Raw genomic sequence first — 20,777 nt, 5'->3', positions numbered from 1 at the left:
CCACTTTACCCCACGTCCCATTTTACACCACATCACCCTACAATTGTTGACTTGTAACATTAGCAGCACAATACCGTATTTTTAATAAATAATATTTGCTTTAGATTGGCAAATCTTGGCCAATGCACTTTCAATGTAAATGCAATATTGTGCATTTGTTGACTCGTAACATTGGCAGCACATTACCGTTTCTTTAAAAAACAATATTTGCTTTAGATTGGCAAATCTTGGCCAATGCACTTCCAATGTAAGCGCAATATTGTATATTAATTGACGAGCAATATTACAAGTACATGTGCAATTAATTTTATGACCAATATTGGCTCTTTATTGGGAAATATTGGCCAATGAACTCCCAATATTACCAATGTTTCGCCAATGTTGACCAATGTACTGTGCTACTAGGGTTGCTTTAAATTATATATAATAATTTATTTTATAACTTTGTTCTAATTTCTGATGCGATTTATAAGTTATTTAAAATGTGTTTAATTCGTATACTGTTAATGTTACAGTACGAAGGTGAAGCCGCATACGGTGATCCGTATGTGCGAAATTTTGAACGACAAAATGCTAAAAATCATTGAAAAGGAATTGATTGGACAACATCCCAATACGTACACGTTCACTAAAAATTTAGCAGAACAAATCATAAAAGATAATGGAAAAGATTTACCTATTGCGATTATACGGCCAAGTATAATCGGCGCTGCAAATAAAGATCCATTTCCTGGATGGATTGATAATATTAATGGTATTACAGGTACGGTCATATTTAACTAAACTGAATTTGTTTTTTAAAAGTCTTGAAATTCAGATACAAAAGCCATATTTTATTTTAGGAAGTAAGGAAGACGTGTAGGAAATATAAAGTAACTAAAGTAGCTAAAGTAAATAAAATAAAATTTGTGTTTAATGCAATAGACAATATTTTTCTTTCTTAAAAAAGTTTCTTTAACTATAAGATTCAAATAAAATTACAAAAATAAAATTGAAGTAATAAACAATATTAGTGTTCAAAATAAATAATTAATCAATAATATTTGTGAGCTCTTGCGTCGTGGCCAAGATTTTAATTTCGGTAAATTATTTGAAATAAAAAAGTATTAAGAGTACATCCACCGCTATGTGATAAACACATGCGATTGATAAGTCTATGACAAGTCATAGTTAGAGCTTAGTGCTAAAATAATGATTCTTGTTTAATTTTACATACGATTTGTAAATATTTCGAATTGTGTGCCGTTATTTTCAGTTTTAAGGGAATGCTGGAGAGATGACCGAACTCTGATGGTCCTGCGATATCTACTAACAGAAATTTCGGCTAGGGCGCACCGGTGTGCCATCTTATCGGTGGCGCACAAACTGGCGCCGACTATTTTCTTATGTCCCTATTGTGTACACTCAATATGCACTTGTAAAGTGTATCGAACCCAGATAAACACGCGGCACTATTAAAAGACTCAATTATTTAACTAGCCAAACACAAAAGTTGCACCGACATCTAAAACACCTGTGCAACCGGTGTATCCCAGCCGAAATCGCTATAAGTGGAACTAAAAATGTCGATAATATCGATCGATAATGTCAACATTTTTAATTCCATTTCTTTCATTATCATATGAGCATTTTAAAATTGTCAATAGGATTATCATTAGGACTATGGTTTATATAAGTGCGTATACAGGTGGCTTATTAAATTGTCCCATGTAAATATTTCTAAAAAATGTAAAAAATACGGAAAAACCATTTCAGACAAAAGTGATATTATAGTCTGAATCAAGGTTATGCCGTATATTTCGAGATTACATTTGTACAAATTATTATACGTATTGTTTATACGTATAGTTTACATTGCATACACATAAAATGTGTGTTGATTATTTACGTTCTACGCGATTATTTATATTTTAAACGCAACCATGGTTTGAAGGAGGACGTACACGTTTTTCATCAGTATCGTCTGTATAGACGATTCTGTTATTTATAATCAAGCAGTATTGTTATACACATTTCTATTTTCTTCATCAATATCGTCTGACTAGACGTTTCTGATATTTATTTAACCAGTATCGTCTAAATAGACGTTTCTGATATTTATTTTAGCAGTACACATCGTCAGTATATACGCTTCTGCTCAAATTGCTCAAGTGTATTTTTTCATGCATAACCTCAATGATCAGGAGTCGACCTTTCTCCTTTTCAACTTGAGATCTTGAAACAAGCTCATGTTTTCTATTTCACATAAGCTGCTCATAATTCCGACAAGTGATGCGCTGCAGCGAAGTTTTCAATGTTGACCCCGTCGTTGCTCTGCCGTTGCCTGGTACCTCCCAGGTCCTCCTCCTCCTCCTCTTTTATCTCTGCTTGTTACTTTTATTATGGCACTCCCCAGGCAGAAACGCGAGATCAGATAGACATCTATTAGATGTTTATTCGATCGTCTAAGGTAAGTCTATAGACGGATCTAAATAGACATAAAAGTGTTATCTTTTAGACCTCTGATATACAGGTCTAATAATCATGTCTACAAGATGTCTATAAACAGGCTTAATAGACAGTCCTAATAGACATGTCTAATACCCAGGTAGAACACAGAATCATAATAATGTGCGATTAAAACCGATTTAAAAAAAAGTAATCCGAATTGATCGGGATTTCTACATTGAAAATATGGTATTAAGATCGATTAAAAAAACAAGATCGGAACTCAGAGAGATTTATTAAAACAGTACAATAACGTAAACGTAATAAATGTTTAGTTTACAAAACAATATTTTTTATATTCTTTTCGTTAAAAAGGATTAAAAAAAGATTAAATTTGAATTAAACATTTAATTTATGTACAAGAATAAATAACAATACAAATTGTTAGTTCCATTTAAAAATATAAAATTTTATGTGGAACAGCGTTCCATACACCAATCATGTTTGAAAACAAAAAGAGCAAGTATTCGTCTCGAGGTTATAATGCAACTCCTACAAAGCTTCACTGAAGTACGAGTTGGAGAGTTGACCGCGGTAGCGCCTATACAGGGTGTCAGAAAAAAAGGGTCACATATTTTGATAGCAAGTAGTATTGATCAAAACAAAAAGAAAAGGTCTAATTAACATGGGTCCTAAAACTAATATCTTCAAAGATACAAGCTATTTTGTTATTCGTGCTCTTTGTCATTTTCTTATTAGTCGTGTCATCTTTAGAATGTCTCCTGATATTTACATTTGCAATAGATACTACAAGTTAAACGACATTGCGTAGGCCTTGACGAATGTGAGCAGCCCTAGTAAACAAAAGAGTGTTTACTACTGTTGCTATACGAGAGTTCGTCAGTACGAGATTAATCGTCTCAGTCAGTATTAAAATTTTTTGTTTTTTGTAAAAAAAGGAGTTTTTATTTTGTTATCATATGTACATACATTTAGTTTCTTTATTTCAGTTTTTTTATAGAAGATTAATGATTACATTTTATATTAAAATAAAAATTATTTTTTTATCTCTTTTTGTTTATTTTTTATTTTTTAAGGCACCTAGAAAAAAGATATCCCCATTGTACCCCACTCTTCCCTACTCCTTTGTTCATTACATTCTAAAGACGATCCGACTAATAGGAAAATGACAAAGAGCTTAAATAATAAAATAGCTTGTATCTTTGAAGATATTAGTTTCAGGACCCATGTTAATTAGACCTTTTTTTTTTGTTTGATCAATACTACTTGCTATCAAAATATGTGACCCTTTTTTTCTGACACCCTGTATATAATGCCTGTCGCCGCACTCAACTCACGAGAAAATCCCCGCGGCGTGGCCGCGAGCAGCGGCGCTAGCACTCACTTGTTAAATCCATTTCAATCTCTCAATATGGTCAATGTCTCATCCATCAATCACAATCAGTTACATATTTTAATTTTTATTTATAATCGTATTTTTTATTGTTTACATTATTTTAATGATATATTAAAATAATATAAGTATTTTGGAAACTATAAAGAATGATTTTGTCTATAATATAGTGTATGATTTCTTTTACATTTTTAAATCATTTTTGAGTCATTTCTTATCGGTGACTTTCAAATCATTATAACTTTTGTGTTCTACTTGAATAGATGTGTGTAATAGATAAATAAAGGAACGTATATATTTCATGTATGTCTCATACGTATTTAATTAATTGGGTGCATTCAGTACTACCGCTCAATAAAGCTGTTAAGTAGCAGTTGAATGTAATTGGTTCTTCTCTTTAAATCCAATCAATCACATTAAATTACTACTTAGCCGCACAATGAGAGATTGTATTGAATGCACACAATTAATTAAATACTTATGAGAAATACTGTAATAATGTAACAATAATGCAAAAGGTATTTCCATACACTTTTTTTCAGTGTAGTATAAAATATACATATATATATATATATATATATATATATATATAGGGTCTACATTCCAAAACCCGGCTGCCTACGTCTCGGCGACCGGCGGGCGGTCCTTTCGCGCGGTGATACGTGCTTATTCGCAGATTTTATTAATTCTTTTTTTTCGTTAACTATGACAAATATTAAAAAATGGTACAGAACTTTTCTGCTCAGTTTTACTTGATCTATCAATCCACGAAACCACGGGCGGTAGTTACTTGACACCCTGTATATATATATAGGTATATATATATATATATACAGGGTGATTCAAAATAACCTATTGGTCCCGAAGCTGGCATATTCGTAATCGAATTCTGAGACAATTTTTCCTTTTGCAAAAATTTGTCCGAAGCTTAGTTTTCAAGTTACAATAAGAATTAGTTAGCGTATTACGGGTCAGGTACAAGTGGAAGACAAGGGCGACGAGACTCACTGTTACACGCGGGTGTTTCCGTGGGGCACCTCCTGCGCTCAAATGACTGACAAAAGTACATGGACAGCACATTCCTATTTAAACTTTCTCTCTCTCTCTCTCTCTCTCTCTCTGTCACTTTAATTATGCTACATTTAACTTGCCAAATTTCGATCTGTCATCCGGCCGTCAAATATCGGGATGACCGTGAAATCTTCAAGTAAGTTTACATTATTATAATAAATGTACGCCCGCGAATAATAAAATTTAATGCAAATTAGATTACTTAAATGTGCACTTGCTAGTTAAAAGTAGAACTTTTAAAACGCACAAAAGGGATAGAAAGGAGAGAGAGAGAGAGACGGAAGGGGGCTTTGAACAAGTTTAAGCACGTTTACTTACGCACATGGCGATCAGCTTATTGTTTCCACGACAATGGGATTGATGCGACAATTTAATTTAAATTTGTGCTTTATCCAGATCTATCCCTCGAAGTTGTTTCATATTTCACCACATTTACACTATTTACTCTTCATTTGATTGATAAACGCGGAACTACGCGACGAACCGATCGATCGACTTTATTAATTACTATTAATCACTACTGTAATCACTACAATCATTCAATGCGTTAAAATTACTCGAAGAAACACGTATTTACGTTACGATCACACAACACGTGTTCACTCGACGATATAAAGCAGTCGACTGAATGTTATTGGTTATGTCGTTATAAGAGTATCGAACGATTGGTTAAAGCCATAAGTCAAAACGCGGTAATTTAAAATGAAAATATTGATTAATACGATTTACATCGATACAATTTATTAGAAAAATGTGGCAAATGCATGTTTATTATTACTTGTTAAAAATTGTAAGTGACTTTATCAAGATAATTATTTAGAATATTTATTATAAAAGAACTTTAAGGATATAATTCTTGAAATCTCCTTGCAGCAACGGATAATTTGCCCTTTTCAGGGCAATCAAATATTTTATTTTGAGGTATATTTTCACAGTTTTCACAAATATTCAAAAATAAGAAATAAAAAAAGTATTTAGAAAAAATTGATTTTGATAAAATTATTTTTTGAATATTTAGAATGAATAATATTTAATTATCTTGATAAAGTCACTATCATACAATTTTTAACAAATAATGATAAATATGCATTTGCAACATTTTTCTAATAAATTGTATTGATGTAAATTGTATTAACCAATATTTGCATTTTAAATTGCCGCGTTTTGACTTATGGCTTTAACCAATCGTTCGACTCTTATAACAACATAACCAATAATATCCAGTCGACTGCTTGATATCGTCGAGTGAACACGTGTTGTGTGATCGTAACGTAAACACGTGTTTCTTCGAGTAATTTTAATCGTATAATTGTAGTGATTAGAATAGTAATTAATAAAGTTGATCGATCGGTTCGTCGCGTAGTTCCGCGTTTATCGATCAAGTGCAGAGTAAATAGTAATGTTGTAAAATATGAAACAACTTCGAGGGATAGATCTGGATAAAGGACAAATTTAAATTGAACTGTCGCATCGTGGAAACAATAAGCTGATTGCCGTGTGCGTGAGTAAACGTGCTTAAACTTGTTTAAAGCCTCCTTCTTCCCCGTCTCTATCTCTCTCACTCTCTCTCTTTCTCTCTCTCTCTCTCTCTCTCTCTCCTTTCTTTCCTTTTTGTGCGTTTTAAAAGTGATACTTTTAACTTGCAAGTGCACATTTAAGTAATCTAATTTGCATTAAATTTTATTATTTGCGGGCGTACATTTATTATAATAATGTAAACTTACTTAAAGATTTCACGGTCATCCCGGCCGAATGACAGATCGAAATTTGACAAGTTAAATGTAGCATAATTAAAGTGACGGAGAGAGAGAAAGAGAGAGAGAGAGAGAGAAAGTTTAAATAGGAATGTGATGTCCTTTTGTCAGTCATTTGAGCGCAGGAGGTGCTCCACGGAAACACCCGCGTGTAACAGTGAGTCGCGCCGCCCCTGTCTACCACTTGTACCTGACCCGTCATACGCTAACTAATTTTTATTGTAACTTGAAAACTAAGCTCCGGACAAATTTTTGCAAAAGGAAAAATCGTCTCAGAATTCGATTACGAATATGTCAGCTTCGGGACCAATAGGTTATTTTGAATCACCCTGTATATACAGGGTGTCCGGGAATTAGGGAATTTACCGCTTTGACAACTTAAAGGAGATAAAAAGGGACAAAAAAGTCTTATACCATTTTGCGATATTTGCTATAATTATCGAATTATAAAATAAAACGTATGAGCCAATGTGCAGTGACGCTACGCTATCGTGCCTAGCAGGGTGCGCACGATTGGACACTGCACGATTGGACACCACCACTCACAGCTGATGCCTAGAGTTTTTCCGTTGGTTTGGTTAGATAAGTCAAGATGATTAGTTGGTGTCCAATCGTGCTGTGTCTAAAAGAGTTTCACCCGTGCCTAGCTCGTAGGCAAGAGTGCGCGGCGGGACAGATGAAGCGTCGTTGTTTGAATTTGTACGGCGCGACGATCTGAATTCGCCACAGCGCGTGTACAGTCATGAGATAAAAGATTGCAACACATTTTTTCGATGGTTTTTGGAATGTAGACTTGCTCATCGATCGGCGAATGTAATTGGTTCTTACCCTGTGGATCCAACCAATTACGTTCGCCGATCGAAGAGCAAATCTACATTCCAAAAACTATCGAAGAAAATGTGTTGCAACCTTTTAGCTCATGACTGTACATACGTTGCAAAAATCAAATGTATTATTTATCAAATGTGTAAGAAGACGTTTTAGCTAAAATAACACATTTGTTTTTTGTAGTGTATGTATGTATACGCGGTGCGGCAAATTCAGATCGTCGCGCCGTGCAAATTCAAACAACGATGCGTCATCTGTCCCGCCGCGCGCTCTTGACCACTGACAAGTTAGCGGACAAGTTGAATATTTTAGGAATTATTTTTTTTCTATAATTTGGGAATTGTTTGGGGAAGTTTAGGAAAAGTATTTAAACTTTTAGGTAATAATAATATTTTTTTTGTTATTAATAAATTTTAATAAGCGACAAGTTAGCAGACAGCAGTTGCATTTAATATGTTTTATATATGGAATCGATTAGAAATCATTTGGGAAAGACGTCTACGTTGTTATTTTTATTTGGGAAAAGTCAGTACTTTGTAATTTAATAGATTTACACCAAAGAGTCTTCTCTCTGATTTAAAGTGCGATTTCACGAGCCGCTCGAATCAACCGTTTCGAGCGACAAATTTGTTGTTCTTATTTTAGCGGCTAAAATTTTGTAGATAGAACAGTTCCAATTACAAGCGTTTGACGCTGAAACGCTCTGCGATGTGAACAATGCTGCCGCGAAGTCAATATCTCAATACATAACCTTCATTTCGGTTTGTTTCTTTAATAAGCGTCATGTAACTTAAGATCCGAATTCATAGTCGTTTCTTAATTTTAAAATAAGTTTGAGAACGTTTATGAATTCGGATATAATTCTTCAAATCGTGTTGATAACATGCGAAAATAATTAAAAAATCTTGCACTTTCTAATTTTAAATACGGTAAATTAGCTTCATAAAATCCGTGATCATTATGATTTTGAAACAATGGTGCCCCTCAGAACTTTTTTTTGGAATAATGTTTTTTCATCTCTTGATTATCCAAAAGCGCAATAATAGCAAGCACATCATTATTTTGATATTCCATTTTACGTTCCCAAATCATTTTATTACAATCTAATAACTTATAATATTTCTTCTTTCTTGAAGCCATTCTTAATAACTGAAAAGCACAGTGTGTTTAACAAAACGTTACTATTACAGTGACACATGAAAGACACAGGCAATATGAATTTGTCGCTCAATCGTCATATTTGTCGCTTCCCAAGTAGAAAAAAAAGTCATACAAAGGTCAAAATAATGTCTAAATAGTATCAAAAACTACTCATTTTTAGAATGTCAAAGTGATATCATTTTGTTACTTAATTGAACTATAATTTGACTTTTATATGACTGTAATTTGACTGTTTTGTGACATTTGAATAATTTGACAAAAAAGCATTAAACGCTTTCTAGTAATCAACAATAATATAACATCAATGTTATAATTTCACATTTAACTATGTAAATATTTCGTATAATATACGTTGTATTACATTTATATTGTTGAAAGTAAAATTATGACATTGTTATTTTTTACAAAGAGAATCTGTGTAATATAAATATATGTTTGAAATATATTTAAAATATTGTTTATTTACATTTTGCAATATTTGAGATTTTATTTTTAGTTTTCTACAAACAAAAAATTATAAGATCAAAATCATAAAATCAATACTTTTAAAATAATTATAATTATATATGCAAGGTATTCTAAGATAATAGCGAATTCGATTGGTATGTATGTACTATGTGCACTGGTGCACCTTTAAGTCGTTGTATACTAATCTAATCTAAGTAAAAAATGAAATATCACATTTATATATCTTAACATCGATTTGTATACCCAGCAAACAAAAATAAATTTAAATGAATTAATAATTACAATTTATTTTATTTAAATTTGCGCTGTTAGAGTCGGAGTACTTTTGGATTCATATGGACTCTAATTGAAATACAAAATGCACTATTCACCATTTTAAATTTATAATGGATTTATATCTTCATTATATTACTTTTGGATTCAAATAAATTGCAATACGAAATAACTTATTCATTATTTCAGATAGATTCATGTCTTATTATATTATTATTTTTGGATTCAAATAGATTCAAAAAATCTAAAGCGCAAATTCGAAAATATTAAAATAAATTTTTTTCTATCCATTTCAATTTATTTTCGTTTACTGGGTACATACGTCTTTATATGCACTAGTACGGATTTAATCAAATTTGCTATAAAATAATTTGTATTTAAAAAAGAAAAAAACCATAAAACTTCTATCCAACTTTATTTATTATAAAAAAAATATAATAAATGGTTTTTATGTATTTAAAAACGTTAAAATCTTAAAAATGCCAATTTAAAATACATATTATAAAACAAAGAGTAAAATACTGTATAATAATAATTATAGGAAAAAATATAATAGGTATTTCCAATTTGATTAAACACAGTTATAAAACTTAATGTCTAATGTACATTAATGTATGATAGTTTTAATCTTGAAAAACAAAAATATTTTATTTCTGTTCAAATATTATTATAATAATGAATATTTGAAAGCATGCGGCATTTTATTGAATCGAATATGTTGTTGGATAAGTTTTCCTCCGTCCTTATAATTAAGTCAATCTTCTTTGATTGCTTGTGCAGAACCAACGCAAAATTTTTGGTTGCAGTTCTGCTAGATTGCATGATGGAAACTTTTGGTTAATAGTACCTGAAAAAAGTCATGATTTAAAATTTCTAATTCAAGTATATTACTAAAGTTAAAATTACAAATAAAATTCGAAATTTACATTCAATTACTGTGAGAATGTTAGTATCTTGAAGTTTGAGTTTTATAGAGCCTGAACAGAGTAATTAACAATTCTCGCTAGTGAGTTTGAAAATATTTTAGATAATAAATTTCCCACAGGTATTGCTTCGTCAGTCTTTCGATCCGGTATCAATAAATTTAAGTAATCAATCTGAAACATATAAATATATTACTTATATAATTGTACATATTATTATACAGATTATTATACTCGTATACAATGATCCATATTCAAAATGTGCTTAAAAATCTTCACGTTTCTGTTCTTATGTAGCAAATAAAATATAAACAAAGAATTATCTCATTTGAACATATTACAATCTGCAATATATATATATATATATATATATATATATATATATATATATATATATATATATACGAGGTGTGTTCAAAAAGTATCGCGAATTTTGAATTTTCGCGGGTTACGTATATTCGAATTTCGATCTTTTTGTGGCGTTATGTTGGTACTCATGTCTCTCACTTATGCCGACAAGCTCGGCCATTTTGAATGTTCACTTAATTGTTGACAGCTGCTTTGCTTGCACGTGTTTTGGATCGTCTTCGATTTTTACCTATTCAAAAAAATGGATCAAAGAACCTGTATCAAATTTTGTGTGAAAAACGAAATTAAGTGCGCGGATGCATTCCGAATGTTGACTGTGGCATACGGAGAAGCTACCTTGGACCGAAGCAACGTTTATCGGTGGTACAAAATGTTCTCAGAAGGCCGAGAAGATGTGAACGACGAAGAGCGTGCCGGACGCCCGAGCACTTCAACAACAGACGAAAAAATTAATGAAGTGGAGAAAATGGTATTGGCCAATCGTCGAATCACCGTTAGAGAAGTTGCTGAGGACCTAAACATATCGATTGGCTCGTGCCATTCGATTTTTATCAATGATTTGGGCATGAGACGGGTCGCCGCGAAATTCGTACCAAAATTGCTCAATTGCGACCAAAAACAGCATCGCATGAACATTGCTAATGAGATGTTGGACTCTGTCCGCGACGACCCAAATTTGCTCCAGAGGGTCATAACTGGTGACGAATCGTGGGTTTATGGTTATGACGTGGAAACCAAAGCTCAATCATCTCAATGGAAGCTGCCGCACGGACCAAGACCGAAAAAAGCGCGCCAAGTTCGGTCGAATGTGAAAGTTTTGCTGACAGTTTTCTTCGATTGCAGGGGCGTGGTGCATCATGAGTTCTTGCCACAGGGTAGAACGGTCAATAAGGAATATTACCTGCAAGTTATGCGCAATTTGCGCGAAGCAATCCGCCAGAAACGTCCGGATTTGTGGAAGAACAAAAATTGGCTTTTGCACTACGATAACGCCCCTGCTCACACATCGTTGCTTGTGCGCGACTTTTTGGCCAAAAACAACACACTAATGATGCCGCAGCCACCGTATTTCCCAGATCTGGCCCCCTGTGACTTTTTCTTGTTCCCTAAACTGAAGAGGCCCATGAAAGGACGACGTTACGCTACGCTTGACGAGATAATGACGGCATCGAAGGAGGAGCTGAACAAGATAAAAAAAATGATTTTTTGAAGTGCTTCGAAGATTGGAAAAACCGTTGGCACAAGTGTATAATATCTCATGGGGATTACTTTGAAGGGGACAAAATAGATATTCATGAATAAATAAATAATTTTTGAAAAAACACAAAATTCGCGATACTTTTTGAACACACCTCGTATATATATACATATATATATATATATATATACATATATATATATATATACATATATATATATATATATATATATATATGTTTAATTATAAATATTTTTTAAAAATGAAATAAACAGTCTTCACTATTACGTAATTACATTATTACTCGATCTCACTCTTCCGAATCACGCAATTCATAACAATGATCTTCTACAGACGGAATAAACTTTATTTGGTTTTTATCAATTATTTTTGTAAATTGAGAAAAAAATTGAAAGGAGAAAAAAACTCGCCCAAATAACTGATGCGGACTGTTATTAAGAGTATTTCGAATACAGTGTTATTATGTGTATTTCAAATGTAATACTCAGTAAAGTTTAATAGTTTCTTACCAATATTAGAAAACATTTATTGTTAAAAAACTACACTTTTAATTGTTTTTAAAGATTAAAATAGGCTATTTTTTAATAAAAAAAGGTATTTAATCCATTATTTTTAATATTATTGAAAATGTTTTCAAAAAATGTTTTTAAAAATTTGTTGATTGGGTCACAAATTAAAATATTTTTATTTTAACTACTGTCATTTTACATTAATTAGCTTACATACATGTACCATTTTATTGTTTGATAGGTTTAATGATGGCAGTTGCTCAAGGTACTGTGAGAAGTATCGTGTGTAATGAAAAATTGAAAATAGACATCATACCAGTTGATTTTGTCGTTAATACGATGATCTCTGCATCTTGGTACAATTTTGTGCAACGTATCAAAACGATAAAGGTTTATAATTGTACCAGTAGCACATTACATCCCATTACGTGAGTATGCAGTAATAAATATAATATAAATCAATTAAATAGATAAATGCACATTCTATATATAAAGTAAAAAGCACATAAATAAGAAAAAACTTAAGGGATTTTTTTCAGAAATTTTTATAAATTTAAAATATGAAATATACTTAAAAATATTATCGCCGGTATTCATAGTCGAGTCTCAAGTCAGCACTTAAAACCGTCTTGGCGAAGATTGTCTTATTCGAATAAGATTGTAGTACATTTCATAGTCATGACTTAAGGCGAGCTTAGTGAAGAAGTTCTTGCCCAAATCATTCTTATTTGAGATAAGATCGTCTTCGCGAAATAATACTTAAGGTAATGCTTATTTATGAATCGGCTGTTTTCGTGATATTTCCTATGAATCCTCCAATAAGAACATTGCATACATTGAGCTAAGTGGATCAAACCGAATATTCCATTAGATCTGTTAAAGTATTAAACTATGCAAACTCAAGTATTATACTTATATTAATATTATAACCTCAACAGTAGACTCAAGAATTTCAAGTCAATTAGTGTAATATGATTAATTATTTAAACTTTATTAACTTATATTATTTGTGAATAATTAAAATAATCGATAATTGAAAAATTTTATTTATTTAATGGAAAATAAGATACAGCTAAATATCTCAAAAAATTCTACAATGCAGAATAAATTCAAAGTAATGAAGGATAAAATCCTTAAAAAATATGATTGAAAATAGGGAAAATGTTATAAAATATAAGATTATTTATTAAAGTTGAGTTTTGTAATCATCAAAGTATATCCCAATCAGCATACAATATTTTTTAATTGCTTTCTTAATATTTATTTAATACTAATTATACATTGTACAATTCATTATAACAATAATATATTTTTAAACATTTATTAAATAATTATTTAACATTAAGTAAATATTAAAAATAATGATTTAGAGAATTTACATTAATTTTTTATTTGAAATAATAATTTCAAAAACATTAATTTAAGATTAATTGCATATTTATTTTACATTTATTTAATATTTACGTAATATCCATTAATGTTTAATTCAAATATTATGTAATATTAATAGATATTTATCAACTTGATAAATCAATAACAGGTTGTCTGCTGCTGAAGCTGCGTGTCCGCGGAGATTTTTAATATATTTAACATTTTTAATATATTTCTTCCTATCAAACAATATTATTGATTACATTATTATTTTTATATTATTGCAAATTGTTTTTATATTTCAAGTATTATAGTAAAAATTACAGATAATTATAAATTTTAATAGTTATTCTATGCAATTTTTGCACAGATCGAAGAACTGCATAAAAAGCATATTATGTAAGTTGTGTAAAAAAATTAAAAATGTCTTTTATATTTTTTTTCAATATCAGTCTTCATATTTTTACAAGAATAAAGAAATTAAAAATCTACGATTAACTAGTTTTGTTTTTGCTGTCATTCTTTAAAATTTAAGTATTCTCCAACTCCGGCAGACGTTAATTTGAGGTTATATAGAATGGTACTCTACAGCTTTGCTTAAGTCTACTTTGACCACGACTTGATGAAGATCGTTTTATTTGGCTGTATATACGTCATATCAAACGTCTTATTACGACTATAAATTCATTACTAATAATAAGATTAGTCTTAAGTGTATGCTTATTTTGAACAAAATCTGTTTATGAATCTTGCCAAGATATCTTGAAATAAGATCGTCTTGGACAAGTCTTGTTTTAAGATTTTACTCAAGCATTTGCTTGATTCATGATTATGAATGTAGAGGGCAGCTTAAGACCATATTTATGACGATCTTGAAAATAAGTCTCGACTATGAATACGGGCCTTGTGTATTTTTTTCACTGGAACATATGATCAGCGTAGCGTTGAGATAACTTAAAATTATTGAGATAAAAGTTTAGATAAGATTTAGATGAGATTTATAAATAAATCATTTATAAATCTCAGCTGAGATAAAAATGATTTAATTCTAAATTTAACTAGATAAAGAATAAAAAATATATGTATTGTTTTATTTAAATTATTTTAAGATAGCATTACTGAAATAAAATGTTGTATGATATAAAAATAATAAAAATATAACAAAAAAGAACAAAAATAATTAGGCTTTAAACGAGCAAAATTTATTATACAAACGCGTTTTTTGCTGCACAAAAGCCTTCATCAGTGAAATTTTAAAAATTTATTTTTGTGTTTTTTGTTATTCACTCACACGAGCTTGACTTCTATATTTGAAATATACGTTGGCTAACACAATGCGTTGTACACATCTTTTGTTTCGTCACTATACTACATATATGTTTAACTTTAATTATATTTATCATTTCATTGAGAATAAGGGAGTTTATTTATTATTGTTAAGTTATTAAAATGTACTTATTTTTTTTAATTTCACTCATGAAGGTACTGTGCAGCAAGAAACACGTTTGTATAATAAATTTTGTTTCTTCAAGGTTTAATTATTTTTGTTTTTTCTGTTATTTACTCACACAAGCTTGACATATCTATATTATTTGAAATTTACGTTGGCCAAAACAATTTGTTATACACACCTTCCGTTTTGTCATCATATGTTGGGCTTCAATTATATTCATCATTTCGTTGGGAATAAGGGGGTTTATTTATTACTGTTAGTTTATTAAAATGTACTTATTTAAAAATTTTACTGATAAAGGCAGCAAGAAACGCATTTATATAATAAATTTTGTTCCTTCGAGACCTAATTATTTTTGGACTTTTTTTTCTGTTATTCACTCACACGAGCTTGATTTATCTATATTAATAAAAAAATATATATTTTTTTAACAAACAAAACAAAATAAATTAAAAGTTAAGGCTCTTATAAGTGAATTAATTCAGAGAAAAGTGAGCTCAAGAGCCAGGCAGGATGTCGGGTGCAAACAAATAATAAAATTCTTCAATGTCAGGCAAACGTTTCGACCTTTAATGACGGTCTTCCTCAGTGATAATACAATTCTATAAAACAACAATCGTACTAGTTAAGATATGAATTTATCACAATAAACAAATAAAGAACAAAAACAAGAAATGAAAACAAGTTACCGAATAAATAGAGATTGTGCAAAACCACGATGTACATCTTACTACAGCGTCTTAGAATAAAATTATTATGGTTTTGCACAATCTCTATCTATTCGGTAACTTGTTTTCATTTCTTGTTTCTGTTCTTTATTTGTTTAATGTGATTTTATATCTTAATTAGTACGATTGTTGTTTTATAGAATTGTATTATCATTGAGGAAGACCGTCATTAAAGGTCGAAACGTTTGCCTGACATTGAAGAATTTTATTATTTGTTTGCACCCGACATCCTGCGTGGCTCTTGAACACATTTTTCTCTGAATCAATATATTTTTTTGTTTACAAGTGTTACGTCCAGAATTCTCGAAATAAGTCTCTCGGGTCGGTTGGCAGGTAGAGACTTAGAGAAATAATTCGAGCGAGGTAGGAAGGACGGAACAAGCCTAATCTCTCGCACACATGTCTCCGGGCGAGTGCGACGAGTCGAATGCGTCAGGTGAGTCAGAATGTAGGTCAGGTGTCGAGGATGACGACCTATGACTCTCATTCAGACTCTTGCATTCGTGTAGTCCTTATTTTGCGTAAACGAATCGAATCGCTTTTACGCGGGATCGGACTAAGTGCAATTTTATCGGAGCGGGAATTAGAGGTGATTGAAGTAAAGAAAAATGATTGAGACTAAGAATTACAATTTATTTTAACATAATAAAAGAAATAACCAATTACAATGATAAGTGATGACTAAAAGGATAATTATTAATGTACAAATAATATTTTTGTTAGTAGAAAACATGTATAATAAAAAGAAGAAAAATCTTATGTTCTTACTAACAAAAAAATTGTAATTATAACTTAAATTCTAGTTGGTTGTAAGTGTGCATGTGTAGGTGTATTTTATGATCAAGGAATTTTTAGTTATCCAGGTAGGCTTTCGAGCGAGTCGAAGATTTCTTCAAATTCATTGAGTACTCTTCGATTCGCTTCGATATTTTCATTTACTATATTCTCTACCTGTTCGGAAGTAAATAATGAATCGGAATGCGGGTTTTCTTGGGGAAACTCTAGCGCGGGGGAATATGGATCTTCCGGAGGTCTTCGAACAGGTGAATCGGAATTACGATAAAAAAAATCGGGGGAAGGTGTAGGAGGAAAGTCTGTAGGAGAAAAGGTTGAATCCCGAGGAGAGGCTAAGGGTTCTGCAAAAGGATCGAAGGTAGAAGACGGTGACCCTGGTGGTTGTTTAAAATCTGGTTCTACATGAGATCCAGGAGAGTAAGAGGGGGAAGGATAACGACAGGGGGAAAAAGAGTGTGATTCAGGGGACGGATTTGAGACTGGCGGAGATGAGTCGGTCGGTTCGTCGGAAGTACTCAAATTAATTAGAGCGTTAGGTAAAACAGAAATTTTTGCTCGCTGTTTGCGTAATTTACCGCAGAGCGACAACGATGCGCCAAGCCTCCGGAGCTTCTTATTTCGGCGATTCCGATAGTTCTTAATGGCTCTTCGAGTTTTATGGTTAGGGACTCGCTTACGCACTAAAATGAATTTGAGAATTGAGGCTACGTTCTCTCTTTCTTATAAAGGGAAATAAAATTTATATTATAACTTCTTGAAAGAGGAAAAAGGGAAAGCAAAAGAAAAAAAGGTTTGAATTAATAAAAGGAACAGAATTCTTCGTTTCCGCTGGAAGCAAAGAAAACTGCGAATTCAATCGAACGGGAGTTCGATTGTATCCAGCAGGGAATAAAGAGAGTCGTGGACCCAATCGAAAGAGCTCGATTGTATCCTACGGGAAATAAAAAGAGTCGCGGACCCAATCGAAAGAGCTCGACTGTATCCTGCGGGAAATAAAGAGAGTCGTGGACCCAATCGAAAGAGCTCGATTGTATCCTACGGGAAATAAAAAGAGTCGCGGACCCAGTCGAAAGAGCTCGACTGTATCCTGCGGGAAATAAAGAGAGTCGTGGACCCAATCGAAAGAGCTCGATTGTATCCTACGGGAAATAAAAAGAGTCGCGGACCCAATCGAAAGAGCTCGACTGTATCCTGCGGGAAATAAAGAGAGTCGTGGACCCAATCGAAAGAGCTCGATTGTATCCTACGGGAAATAAAAAGAGTCGCGGACCCAATCGAAAGAGCTCGATTGTATCCTACGGGAAATAAAAAGAGTCGCGGACCCAATCGAAAGAGCTCGACTGTATCCTGCGGGAAATAAAGAGAGTCGTGGACCCAATCGAAAGAGCTCGATTGTATCCTACGGAAAATAAAAGAGTCGCGGACCCAATCGAAAGAGCTCGATTGTATCCTGCGGGAAATAAAGAGAGTCGTGGACCCAATCGAAAGAGCTCGATTGTATCCTACGGGAAATAAAAAGAGTCGCGGACCCAATCGAAAGAGCTCGACTGTATCCTGCGGGAAATAAAGAGAGTCGTGGACCCAATCGAAAGAGCTCGATTGTATCCTACGGGAAATAAAAGAGTCGCGGACCCAATCGAAAGAGCTCGACTGTATCCTGCGGGAAATAAAGAGAGTCGTGGACCCAATCGAAAGAGCTCGATTGTATCCTACGGGAAATAAAAAGAGTCGCGGACCCAGTCGAAAGAGCTCGACTGTATCCTGCGGGAAATAAAGAGAGTCGTGGACCCAATCGAAAGAGCGCGATTGTATCCTACGGGAAATAAAAAGAGTCGTGGACCCAATCGAAAGAGCTCGATTGTATCCTACGGGAAATAAAAAGAGTCGCGGACCCAATCGAAAGAGCTCGACTGTATCCTGCGGGAAATAAAGAGAGTCGTGGACCCAATCGAAAGAGCTCGATTGTATCCTACGGGAAATAAAAAGAGTCGCGGACCCAGTCGAAAGAGCTCGACTGTATCCTGCGGGAAATAAAGAGAGTCGTGGACCCAATCGAAAGAGCGCGATTGTATCCTACGGGAAATAAAAAGAGTCGTGGACCCAATCGAAAGAGCTCGATTGTATCCTACGGGAAATAAAAAGAGTCGCGGACCCAATCGAAAGAGCTCGACTGTATCCTGCGGGAAATAAAGAGAGTCGTGGACCCAATCGAAAGAGCTCGATTGTATCCTACGGGAAATAAAAAGAGTCGCGGACCCAGTCGAAAGAGCTCGACTGTATCCTGCGGGAAATAAAGAGAGTCGTGGACCCAATCGAAAGAGCTCGATTGTATCCTACGGGAAATAAAAAGAGTCGCGGACCCAATCGAAAGAGCTCGATTGTATCCTACGGAAAATAAAAAGAGTCGCGGACCCAATCGAAAGAGCTCGATTGTATCCTACGGGAAATAGAAAGACTGAGAGTAATAGAGGGAGAAAAGGAAGGGTAGTGCAATAATACTGAATATATGAATGTTTTGAAAAATATAAATCAACAAAACAAATATCTTATGAGAGAGAGAAGGTAGTCTTATGAAGAGTAAAAATAAAAAAATAAAAATAATGGACGGCTGAGACTTACTGTTGGGTGAAGTTTGAAGGTGCGAACGATTTAGTGGTTGGCAGAGCGGATTCAGCTTACAACGGCGGACGGTTGGTCGACGGTTGGCACTCAGAGTGTTCGGATCTCACAATGCCGCGTCGAATTTAAGTACGGTGAATACGAATCCGAACGTCACAAACTCGGACATATAATGTCACGGAATGTGCGCCGGATCGAACTAGAGTGAATCGCGAAGCGAAAAATGAGCGATTGATCAGAATGAAAAAAAAAAGGTGCGGTATGTGCCCGTAAGTGACTGTAAATGATTGTAAGAAAGTAAGTAAGTAAGTGCCCGCGGGCTCCGGAGCTCCTTCCTTTTATACCTGATTCTGCCTATGATTTCTATGGGATTTTAATCCGCAGGTGTACTGCTTCCTATTGTCGTCCGCGCGCTACTTTTTAATTGTACGACAAGTGTTTCGTGTCGATGGGGTCAATCATCCGCCAAAATCGGCACGTGTCAAGGATGGACCAGCCGTATTGACTCGACTTTAGTGTATCTGCGCGGTTAAGGTAGATCATCTTTTCGAAATTTTCGGTTGCTTGGCTGCATCGATTTCGAAAGAAAAGAATTGTTACTCCACAGGACGTAACACCCCCCGCCTTAGACAAATGTTGGGGTTACACAACATTTGCAGAGTAAGAAGAATAATTCTTTTCTTTCGCGGGAAATTTCCTTTTCAAGGGAGGACCCACATGTAAGATTTCTCTTAGATGTGCGTCCTGAGGTTCTAAGGAAAGAGCAGGAAGGGAAAAATATACAGCTTTCTCTTAATCCCTTCGTACTCTTTTTACAATATAAATTTCTTTCTCATTTTTCTATTATAGTATATATTTATATATATCTATATAAATATATATAGTTTTCTTATATGTATGCGGATTATTAAAGTATTTCTTTCTCTTTTTCCAAGGTGTTTTTACCTGAACCCGTCTTTCGAGATAGTGTTTTGTTCAAGCTTTATTTACTCGTCGACCTGCGTGGGTCCGCCTGTCGGTATCTGCTTGCTGCAGGTGACGGAAGAATGCGCATTTTCTTCACGCTACCGTTTTTCTTTTACGGTGGGTCTTTAAATTCATTTAAAAGTTCGATCACCATCCAGAAAATAAAAAGAAAGAAATATAAACTCTCGTTTGATACAGAATTAACTTATAGTTATCTTAATTTTAAGTTATCTAAAATTCGTCGTTGGACGCTTTCTAAGTTTAATAGTTATTGTTCAGTGTGGGCGTGTTTTACCCTTTCTTTCGTTAATATAATTTTATAATGTTTTATATATGTATGTATATAAATTATATATATATGTATGTATACTTTTTATTATTATTCCCTTCATTTCTTGCTTATATATATATTTTTGCTCTCTTATATGT

General features: G+C 33.1%; 1 protein-coding gene across 2 annotated transcripts in view; it reads left to right on the top strand.

Moving 5' to 3' along the window:
* The window catches only part of LOC113005801 (putative fatty acyl-CoA reductase CG5065), a 73,623-nt gene that overhangs the window by 15,685 nt on the left and 37,161 nt on the right, over positions 1-20,777 (top strand). For both annotated transcript variants that reach the window (XM_039454677.1, XM_039454676.1), the window contains 2 exons: positions 516-763; positions 12,658-12,844. In XM_039454677.1, the coding sequence (XP_039310611.1) occupies positions 516-763; positions 12,658-12,844 (435 nt within the window). The remainder of the gene's footprint in view (positions 1-515; positions 764-12,657; positions 12,845-20,777) is intronic.

Source organism: Solenopsis invicta, chromosome 10, assembly GCF_016802725.1.
Source record: "Solenopsis invicta isolate M01_SB chromosome 10, UNIL_Sinv_3.0, whole genome shotgun sequence".
Lineage (NCBI taxonomy): Eukaryota > Metazoa > Arthropoda > Insecta > Hymenoptera > Formicidae > Solenopsis > Solenopsis invicta.
Note: the sequence above shows the minus strand (reverse complement) of the source record. Positions and strands in the feature narration are given on the sequence as shown.